The following is a 10726-nucleotide window of genomic DNA, read 5'->3' as shown; positions in this document are numbered from 1 at the left end:
CATAGGGACATCATAGCTAGCAGCCACTGATAAGTCTTCTCCATAAATCTGTCCAAGCCTCTTGCAAAACTTGGTGGCCACCACTGCCTTCTGCAGCAGTGGCGTAGCGTGGGGGGTGCAGGGGGGCCCGGGCGCAACATCTGGGGGTTAGGGTTAGGGGGCGCAAATCCACGGGTTAGGGGGCGCAAATTACATGCCTTGCCCCGGGTGCTGACAACCCACGCTACGCCACTGTTCTGCAGGAACCAGTTCCATGGTTTTAACTATGCGCTGTGTGAAGAAGTGCTTTTTTAAACAAAAAATCCGCCCTGATAAAGATGAAGAGCAACTTACAAAAAATTGGAATGAACAATACACAGCCTAGTCTAGCCCAGGGATAGGGAACCTTTTTCAGCCTGAGGGGGAGCTCTGAGGCCAAAAGCTACCCACCCTCCTGGTAGGCAGCCTCTGATTCAGAAAGACAGATGTGTCATACATACCTAAGCGTGTGGTTTTTCTGTTACACAATTGGTTGAGGAGCCAATAATGTTTCCTACCTACATTCCAATGTATTACTTAGACAGGCCACCACCAAGATCAACTATCGGAACATGTCTGATGTTTGGCGGTGAGTGTTCCAAGCACCACAGCTCATGGCTCTGTAAAGCCAGCAATATTGTTCGAGTTGAGCATAGGAGACCTGGTTTCAACAGCTTTCTCAGCCATAAGGTTCCATACATTTAGGGATACAGTGGTACCTCGGGTTACAGACGCTTCAGGTTACAGACTCTGCTAACCCAGAAATAGTACCTCGGGGTAAGAACTTTGCTTCAGGATGAGAACAGAAATCATGCGCTGGCAGCAGGAGGCCCCATTAGCTAAAGTGGTACTTCAGGTTAAGAACAATTTCAGGTTAAGAACGAACCTCCGGAACGAATTAAGTTCTTAACCCAAGGTACCACTGTATATATTTTTAAGTATGAATGCTTTGTTTAGCTTGCTAATGCGGATATTTAATACTATATTTAGGGAGGTAGCCGTGTTGGTCTGCCGTAGTTGAAACAAAATAAAAAAATTCCTTCCAGTAGCACCTTAGAGACCAACTAAGTTTGTTATTGGTATGAGTTTTCGTGTGCATGCACACTTCTTCAGATAGCAAGTGTGCATGCACACGAAAGCTCATACCATTAACAAACTTAGTTGGTCTCTAAAGTGCTACTGGAAGGAATACCGTATTTTTCGCCCTATAGGACGCACTTTTTCCCCTCCAAAAATGAAGGGGAAATCTGGGTGCGTCCTATGGGGCGAATGCAGGCTTTTGCTGAAGCTTGGAGAGCGAGAGGGGTCTGTGCGCACCGACCCCTCTCGCTCTCCAGGCTTCAGGAAGACATCCGCAGCCTAGGCAGCCCTGTGGGAGGTCCCGCAGGGCTGTCTAGGCTGCGGATAGCAGCCTGCTGCCCGGTGCGAGGGGCGCCCTGAAGCAGAGCGCCCCTCGCGCCGGGCAGACATCCGCAGCGTGGGGAGCCCTGAAGGAGTTCCCCACAGGGCTCCCCACACTGCGGATAGCAGCCTGCCGCCCTGCGTGAATGGCACCCTGAAGCAGAGCGCCCCTCGCGCCGGGCAGACATCGGCCAGCCCCACAAGCTTGGGGGACAGCAGGGAGGCGCAGCGCCACCATCCCGCTGTTCCTCAACCTGTTTCGGTTTCCCCGACCTGGTTTTGGGGGGGAAATAAAGGGAAAACTTTTTCCTTTATTTTCCCCCCAGAAAACTAGGTGCGTCCTATGGGACGGAGCGTCCTATGGGACGAAAAATACGGTATACAGTATTTAGGGAATGTGCTTGCTTTTCTTGTGCTTTAAGTATTGATAACTTTTTAAAACTGCTCCTATGAGCGGCTTCTGAGCATAATTTGCTAAATATTCACTGGGCAATTTGCAGAATGGCCACAGGTTCCCCATCTGTGATGTTACCACATCAGGATTCATAGAAGTCAAGGTGATTTTAAGCAGAGGTTGGATAGCTACCTGTCATGGATGCTTTAGCTGAGAATCTCCGCCTTTGCAGGAGAGCAGCGCCCGGCTGTGGCGCTTTCCCCCTCTACGCGGCTCAGTTCGCAACCCTACCTTCTTTCCCCACGCGCGTGCAGTTGCGTGTATAGAAAACGGGTGGCGCCACTCTCCCGCGTGGTAATTTGACATCTGTTTTATATATATAACGTGTCGGGGGGCGCTGCTGTGCCTTGCAACTCCCCCAGACCCCGCGCAGAGGTTGCTGTTTTGTTTTGTTTTGATCTCCCTGCCTGCCTGCCTACTTTTTCTCTCTTTCCTCGCGGCAGCGACTGTTGTAGCGGGGTTTGCTTTTCTGCCGGCACAGGAAGGGGCTGGAAGTAGCTGGGGAAGAAGGAGGGCGGCGAGGGGTCGCATGGGACGCAGCGATCGGAAATCGACTTTTTCTTTGACTTTATTATTGGCCAGGGAAAGCCCCCTTCGCCTGAGGCGCCCAGTAGCTGATCGGCGCCTGCAGAGGGAGAGAAACCTTTCGGGTCTCCGCCCACTCCTGCGCGCCCGACCGAAGTGGAGACTGCGTGCCCACCTACTCCCTGGACTCAGCCCCCCAAGAGGGGAGCCAGCGATTAACTCCGGAACAGCCGGACACTCTAGGTAACTGTGGCGTGGGGCAGGACGGGGTCTCTCCGTCCCCTTTTCCTCCTGCTACGTTGCTGGGGAATGTCAGATCAGCTGACAATGGGTAAATGATCTGAGAGCCATACGAGAGAGTTGTTTTGTTTTGTTTCCTGCGCACTTGTGTAATCCTTTCCCACGTGTTCTTCAAAAGGGACGGAAGGCGGCCTATGTAAAGGCGACCCTGCTTTATGCTCGCGACAACCTTGTGAGGCTGGGATTGTGTGACCAGGCTGTGTTCACCTGCGTGGTGTTCCCCATATTTTCCCCAGTGAGACCCAATGCCCCCTCCTTTGGTGACCCTCGTAGAACTCTGGCCCAGTGGTTGCTATTTATTAATTTGTTGGTTTTTAAAGAAAAGATATTTATTAGAATTTTACAAGCAATAAAAAGTTACAGAATTAAGAATAGAAGATGGAACAGAATAACAATAATAAAAGAAAAAGAGATACAAAAGTACAAGGACAAAATACATAAAAAGTAAAAAGAAAGTTAAAAAAAAAAAGAATCAATATTTTCATATCTTATATTTCAATTACTTGTTTCCTGACCTCCTCACACCCCCCTTTTTGTATTCCAATTCAAATATTTAATTCAGCAAATCCTTACCCTCTATCATTTATCTTTACTTAATATCTTAACTTATTTATAACCATGTATTTCCAACCATTGTCAATCCGTATTTACATATTATTACTAATCTTTTTACCAATACCGCTTATTTTCAGTAATTTGATTTTGAATTGATTTTAGAATATTGCTTTTAAAATGCTGTGTTACTTTTATTGTTAGCTGCTCTGAGCCCGGCTTCGGCTGGGGAGGGCGGGATATAAATAAAATATTATTATTATTATTCGATCTGCAGTTTCTTAACCCTAACAATCAGCCTAATGCAGATATTTGTATTTGAAGATTACACACTCCAGCCGGGCAAAAACTCTCAAGGGGGTTACAAAGCAGAGCCTGCCAGAAGGGGGCAGGTATGGCCTCCGGAGAGTCGGAGGGGGTGTCCAGAATTCCCCACTGCACCCCAAGATCTAAGGTTCCCCATCCCTGAAACAGGCCTTTATAAAACACTCAGGTATCTTGCTGGAAAGGAGCTTGGGAAGTTGCCTAAATATTTGTCCATCTAGCAGCTGGCGCAGTGATGCCCACTCTGTCTGGCAGCAGGGCTCCAGCAGAAGCCTCAACCCCCCCCCCCATCACCTGCTTCCTGGTCCTTTTCAAACTGGAAATGCCAGGGACTTGAACCTGGGAACATCCCTTCTTAAAATGAACCCTTTGTTTTTTTACATCACAGCCTGCCACGTATCCGCCTGCCATCTTCTGCCCCAACCCGGTGCATTCTGCTGAAAGAAAGAATGGCTACAGCAGAACCAACTCAGGTAGGGGGGGGAGATGTTCAAATAATTTATTTTAGTAGAGGCAATTTCAAGAAGGTTTCTGAGCTATCGTGCCCTTGGAGCAAGAAAGGTGGGCATCTCAAGAGTTGGGATTTGAGTACCATGAAGGGGAACATTGATCAGTCCTCTGGGGCACAATCTAGTTGGGTTGGTTGGTTGGTTGGTTTGAATGCAGTAGTAGTTTCGTGTGCTTCTCATTCATTCAGAAAATATGTAGACTGGGGTTGGGAAGCCTTCGGCCCTTTAAATCCCATCAGCCCCAAGCAGCATGGTCAGAGTTGATGAGAGTCCAGCAACGTATTGAGGACCAAAGTTCCCCCACTTCTGAAGTATAGGGTTGTGGTCTTAGACATGTTGCCATATGCAGATGATACCCAGCTCTACATCTCTTTTAAAACAGAACCAGTGAAGGTCCTGTGTGAGTGTCTGGAGGTGGTTGGAGGATGGATGGCAGCTAACAGATTAAGGTTGAATCTTGACAAGACAGAAGTACTGTTTTGGGGGGACAGGGTATGGGCAGGTATGGAGGACGCCCTGGTGCTGAATGGGCTAACTGTGCCCCTGAAGGACCAGGTGTGCAGCCTGGGAGTCATTTTGGACTCACAGCTGTCCATGGAGGCGCAGGTCAATTCTGTATCCAGGGCAGCTGTCTACCAGCTCCACCTGGTACGCAGACTGAGACCCTACCTGCCCCCAGACTGTCTTGCCAGAGTGGTGCATGCTCTGGTTATCTCCCGCTTGGACTATTGCAATGCGCTCTACATGGGGCTACCTTTGAAGGTGACCCGGAAACTACAACTAATCCAGAATACAGCAGCTAGACTGGTGACTGGGAGTGGCCGCCAAGACCATATAACACCAGTCCTGAAAGACCTACATTGGCTCCCAGTACATTTCCAAGCACAATTCAAAGTGTTGGTGTTGACCTTTAAAGCCCAAACTCGGCCCTCCAGCTGTTTTGGGACTACAACTCCCATCATCCCTAGCTAACAGGACCAGTAGTCAGGGATGAGGGGAATTGTAGTCCCAAAACAACTGAAGGGCCGAGTTTGGGGGTGCCTGCCCTAAACGGCCTCGTCTCCAGTATACCTGAAGGAGCGTCTCCACCCCCATCGTTCAGCCCGGACACTGAGGTCCAGCTCCGAGGACCTTCTGGCAGTTCCCTCACTGTGGGATGAGAGGTTACAGGGAACCAGGCAGAGGGCCTTCTCAGTGGTGGTGCCTGCCCTGTGGAACGCCCTCCCATCAGATGTCAAGGAAATAAACAACTATCTGACTTTTAGAAGACATCTGAAGGCAGCCCTGTTTAGGGAAGTTTTTAATGTTTGATGTTTTATTCTGTTCTTAATCTGTTGGAAGCCACCCAGAGTGGCTGGGGAAACCCAGCCGGATGGGCGGGGTATAAATAATAAATTATTATTATTATATTTTTAACATCTTTTCATGGCACAGGAGTTTAGGATTTGTGTTAGTGTGGAACAGACAGAGGCCTGGGCACAGGAAGGCTACGCCCTGCAGCCATCCTAGTGTGACTCGTTAATACAGCAGGCAGTGAGCTTAGGAGCCTTGTTGTTTTAGGAGCTGGGCACACCTGAGGAGGAAGACGAAGAAGGGGAGAAAACAGTGCACCTGTCTCACCCTGACCAAGCATCCCCCACAAATGATACTCCAATGGGGGAAGAAGAGGACTGTGCAGCATCCCCAGGTAAAAAGCCCCAGTTACTTCTGTCTTTCTGTGAGCCACTGCATCACCCTTGGCTTCGCTGCACTAGGACCTCCCTCAAACTCTTTAGTTCTGGGTTTCTCCCGGCCATGACGGTCCTCTGAAGTAGCTCAAGCACTCTGGACGGATTGCCTGCACTTTCTCCCATGCGGCAGCCAGATGCAAATCTAAGGGACACCAAAGATTGGACATCCTTTCTTGGAGATAAAGAAATGCACTCTAGGTAATATCATTTTCAGTTGCTATTTTTAAACTTCTGGGGTTTGGCTTTGTTGTCTTTTTTTTTTTTATTAGCCAAACCTTTGTTGTGTGTCGGCCTTTTGAAACATGCACACAATGACTGGAAGAAAAAGTTTTACTTTAGGACAGGGGTTCTCAAACTGGTCCGCAGGCTACCAGAGATCTGTGAGTTTCACTCTGGTGGTCCGCGACATGTCTGTGGTTTCGTGGTTGAAGATGGGAGGTGGACATCCACTCACTCTGGCTGGGGCTGATGGGAACTGGAGTCCACTCATAACTGGAGGACTACAGGTTCTCCATCCCTGGGCAAACAGGAAGGATTTAACTGGAGCTCTGGCAGGGAAAAGGTGTCAGGTATATATATTCCTGTGCACAAATCGTTGCATCCAACTGAATAACTGCGTGTAGAACGACTTCTCTGACCAAATTTCTTGTCTCTCTTCTACCCACTTGCTCCCAAATATTCTATGGGAGTTCCCCCATCCCTCCCACAGCAGATGTGGGAATGGTCCACGGGTGTTTGGAGTTGAGATGCACTTGAGGAAGTTGTTCTGCACATGCAAGGACTTAGCTGAATTCACGTGCAGCCTCTCAGAAAAGAATTCTGGGATTTACCTGACAGGAGATTCTGTCTATCAAAAACAGGATCTCCAAGTTCTGCTGGGGGTGCCCAACCAGAAGGAGAAGAAACGGCCTGGGGGCTTTATCTCCAGTACTCAGAGGAAGCCAGGAGCCCAAGAGATAGCGATGGTTCGGATGGAGACCACAGCTGGGAATCCCAGGCAGTCCTTGTGAGCTCTCCTTGGCCAGTACCATCTTGCCCAGGTCAGGAGCTCATGGAGCAAGCAATGGGTTCCTGGAGGCTTTTGGGCTTTGTTTTGTTTTGCTTATTTTGCAATATTTATATGCCGTTCGAATAGAATAGTATAAAATATTCATTTTTAAAAAGATAAAACAGACTTAAATAACAGCACACATAATAAAACTACCCAAATAGGAGTAAAAATCAAGTGATTCTGTGAAAACTGCACGTTTGGGTGGGCTTGCCAAAACAAGAGAGTTTGTAGCAGGCATCCAAAACAAGGCCTTGCATCTTAACGCAGCGCTAAGTTACCTGCTCCATCTGTGCAAGATGCTGTTGGACTACAGCTCCCATCATTCCTGATGATTAGACATGCACGCTGGGGCTGACGGGAGTTGTAGAGTCCAGCAAGATCTAGAGCAGTGTTTTTCAACCACTGTTCCGCGGCACACTAGTGTGCCGCGAGATGTTGCCTGGTGTGCCGTGGGAAAAATTGAAAAATTCGAAAGATTTTTTTTTAAAAAAAAAAAGTCAAAATTTCGCCCACTAGGCGGGCGCTGGACTGTGTCCACCCTATTTTCCATCCATCCTGGGTGGGGATCAGATTGGATGGGATCGGATGAGAGTGGACAGGCGGTCCGCTCTCATCCGATTCCCCATAGAGAGCAGCGGGGCTCTGACATCTCCCTCTCCGCACACAGTGGTGGTGTGCCTCGTGATTTTTTTCATGAAACAAGTGTGCCTTTGCCCAAAAAAGGTTGAAAAACACTGATCTAGAGGGACATGGGTTTGCCATGTCTGACTTCTAGAATCAGGCCTTTGGAGTCCATGCCATTCCGGCCGCTGTGGTAATGGGAGCCATTTTGTGCTTTACAATATGATATGATAATCTTTATTGTCATTGTCTCATACAGAACAATGAAATTGAAAATCTACATCAGACATTCAGAAACCAACAAGCCTCCTATCCCAGCTACCCCAGCCTGGTTAGCCCCCTAAAAACTCTGATACCCCATAATTAAATACAATATACTCCCATAGAGGCTATCTTACACTGCGTTTAAAACCAAAATCACATTTGAATAGAAACTGTTTCTCAGGCAGCTAGTCCTAGTCTTTATAACCCTGTACCTTCTTCCAGAAGGCAAAAGCTGAAAGAGATCATTTCCGGGGAGCGCACTATCCTGCACTATCTCTGCAGCTTTCTTATGGCACCTGGAAGCATAGATTTGATCCAAGGTAGGGAGAGTGCATCCAATTATTCTCTCCGCAGTCTTTACAACCCAGGACAACATTGTTTTTTCCCTGACCGTGCAGCTCCCAAACCACACACAGAGACCATAAGTTAATACACTCTCAACCGTACAATGGTAAAATGCCATCAACAGGTCCTTTGAGAGATTATTTTTTCCGGAGGATCCTCCAGAATCTGTGAATGACACATTCATGTGGGTTTCTTTTCAGAGAGTGAAAACAAGGAAGAGTACCCAGAGACTGTGAGGTCTCGCATGGCCTTGTCTGGAGCCTGTAGAAGGAGGGGGTCCTCAGACGCTAAGAAGTGGGAGTCCTGCGAGAAGCGAGATGAAAGCTTCCTCAGAGAGAGCTGGGCTTGCCCTCCTCCCTATAGGGAGGTTCTTGGGGGCACTCAGGACTGTGCAACCCACCAGGGGCTCAGCAACCATCACAAGGAGCGTGGGAAGATCCTTAAGGCCCGGCCCCCCAACCTCATTAGCCGCCAGAGGCTTCATGGGAGCATGAAGCTCCACCGCTGTGCCGACTGCGGAAGAGGCTTTGGCCTCCTCTCGAACCTCATCCGCCACCAGAGGACCCACGTTGGGGGGAAGCCCTACAAATGCCCCGACTGCGGGAAAGAATTTGGCCACAGCTCGGCCCTCATCACTCACCGGCGCATCCACACCGGGGAGAAGCCGTACGTGTGCAACGAATGCGGGAAAAGCTTCAACGTGGTGTCAAACCTTCTGCGCCACCAGAGGAGCCACACGGGAGAGAAGCCGTACCAGTGCCCCGACTGCGGGCGCTGCTGCAGCCAGAGGTCTCACCTGGTCACTCACCTGCGCCTCCACACCGGGGAGAGGCCTTACCGGTGCCTGGAGTGTGGGAAAAGCTTCAACGTCAGCTCCGACCTTATCAAACATCGGAGAACCCACACGGGCGAGAAGCCTTATGAGTGCCGCTACTGCGGGAAGCGCTTCAGCGGCAGCTCAAACCTCATCACGCACCAGAGGCTCCACACGGGCGAGAAGCCCTACGTCTGCCCAGAGTGCGGCAAAAGCTTCCCCATCAGCTCTAAGCTCATCGCTCACCAGAGAATCCACACAGTGGAGAAACCCTACGACGGCGCCGACTGGGGGAAGAGTTTCCCCGAAAGGCCTCGCCTGGCCAGGCGCCAGCAGAGCCCGTACCGCCGAGAGAAACGCTTCAAGTGTGGCGACTGTGGGAAGAGTTTCACCACCAGCTCCTACCTTATCACTCACCAGCGCACCCACACGGGGGAGACCCCTTACATCTGCGGGGACTGTGGGAAAAGCTTCACCGTCATCTCCAACCTTGCCAGACACCAGAGAATCCACACGGGAGAGAAGCCCTACCAGTGCCCGGACTGCGGGAGGAGCTACAGCCAACGGGCCCACTTGACGACGCACCTCAGAGTCCACACGGGAGAGAAGCCTTACGTCTGCGCCGACTGTGGGAAGAGCTTCAACGTCAACTCATCCCTCACAAAACACCGGAGAATCCACACGGGCGAAAAGCCCTACATGTGCCCTGACTGTGGGAAAACGTTCAGCCAGAGCTCCAACGTCATCACGCATCGAAAGCTCCACCATGGAGAGAGCCTCCTTGGTGGCCCCATGAGGATCCTTCAGATCAAATAGAACTTCCCATCTCTACCTAGTGACTGGTGCCCCTCTGTGTGGGATGTGAAACACAGAGCAGTCAAATACAACATTCCTAGAGTGGACATAAAGAGAGGGTGTCTGGACCAGCCAGTCGGAACTTCCTGTTTCCACCTGGGCTGGGACAAACTTCCTCTACATGTGACCAGAGGTGGGCGTGACCTCACCTGTACAGGTAACAAAATAGCACAGGGGAGGCAGCCATCTCTCTCTCTCTGACTCTGCATTCGTCGAAGAAGAACTGTTGAATGATCTCTTTAAATTTGAAGGTTTATTATTGTTCCACAAGATGTGTATTTCTTTAAAGGCCAGAGCAAATAACGTGACCTAGTTTTAAAACCAGGGCGATAATTAATTTGGCTGTCAGCAACCAGCAAGTAGTCTACATGAGGAATAAGAAAACTGCCAAAGAAATGTGGGACAGTCTTACAGCAGTACATATTAGAAAAGAGTCTGCGTTTGCATTGACTTTTTTAAAGCAGCTGTACCAGACGAAGTTGCAGCCTTGTGGTGATTTGGTGGCACACTTGAGACGTCTGGAGGCGATACGCGGTGTATTGATTCGAAGGGACATAGAATCATAGAGTTGGAAGAGACCACAAGGGCCATCGAGTCCAACCCCCTGCCAAGCAGGAAACACCATCAGAGCACTCCTGACATATGGTTGTCAAGCCTCTGCTTAAAGACCTCCAAAGGAGGAGACTCCACCACACTCCTTGGCAGCAAATTCCACTGTCAAACAGCTCTTACTGTCAGGAAGTTCTTCCTAATGTTTAGGTGGAATCTTCTTTCTTGTAGTTTGGATCCATTGCTCCGTGTCCGCTTCTCTGGAGCAGCAGAAAACAACCTTTCTCCCTCCTCTATGTGACATCCTTTTATATATTTGAACATGGCTATCGTATCACCCCTTAACCTCCTCTTCTCCAGGCTAAACATGCCCAGTACTCCAGGTGAGGTCTGACCAGAGCAGAATACAGTGGC

At 49.6% G+C, this 10726-nt stretch overlaps 1 protein-coding gene across 3 annotated transcripts; it reads left to right on the top strand.

Annotated features, from left to right (window-relative positions):
* Window positions 1–2244: 2244 nt before the first annotated feature.
* On the top strand, window positions 2245–10316 carry LOC310701306 (uncharacterized protein). 3 transcript variants are annotated; one of them, XM_083492020.1, is made up of 5 exons: window positions 2248–2641; window positions 3963–4047; window positions 5644–5770; window positions 6674–6853; window positions 8295–10316. In XM_083492020.1, the coding sequence occupies exons 1-5, from the start codon at window positions 2403–2405 to the stop codon at window positions 9722–9724; spliced, it is 2061 nt and encodes a 686-aa protein (XP_083348146.1). In that variant the 5' UTR covers window positions 2248–2402; the 3' UTR covers window positions 9725–10316. The 3 variants fall into 3 exon arrangements, with proteins under 3 accessions (XP_083348145.1, XP_083348146.1, XP_083348147.1); XM_083492019.1 differs by lacking the exon at window positions 6674–6853 and having other exon boundaries at window positions 2245–2641; XM_083492021.1 differs by lacking the exons at window positions 2248–2641; window positions 3963–4047; window positions 6674–6853 and adding an exon at window positions 7972–8069 and having other exon boundaries at window positions 5653–6011.
* Window positions 10317–10726: the final 410 nt, after the last annotated feature.

Source organism: Podarcis liolepis (assembly GCF_965112155.1).
Source record: "Podarcis liolepis genome assembly, chromosome: 2".
Taxonomy (NCBI): domain Eukaryota; kingdom Metazoa; phylum Chordata; class Lepidosauria; order Squamata; family Lacertidae; genus Podarcis; species Podarcis liolepis.
Note: the sequence above shows the minus strand (reverse complement) of the source record. Positions and strands in the feature narration are given on the sequence as shown.

What these genes read in the sequence shown, in the direction of transcription:
- LOC310701306 (XM_083492020.1), top strand. Translation starts at nt 2,403, where the DNA reads ATGGGACGCAGCGATCGGAAATCGACTTTTTCTTTGACTTTATTATTG. An exon ending in CTACAGCAGAACCAACTCAG is followed by an intron (nt 4,048 to 5,643) that starts GTAGGGGGGGGA and finishes TTGTTGTTTTAG; the next exon opens with GAGCTGGGCACACCTGAGGA. An exon ending in GCCAGTACCATCTTGCCCAG is followed by an intron (nt 6,854 to 8,294) that starts GTCAGGAGCTCA and finishes GTTTCTTTTCAG; the next exon opens with AGAGTGAAAACAAGGAAGAG.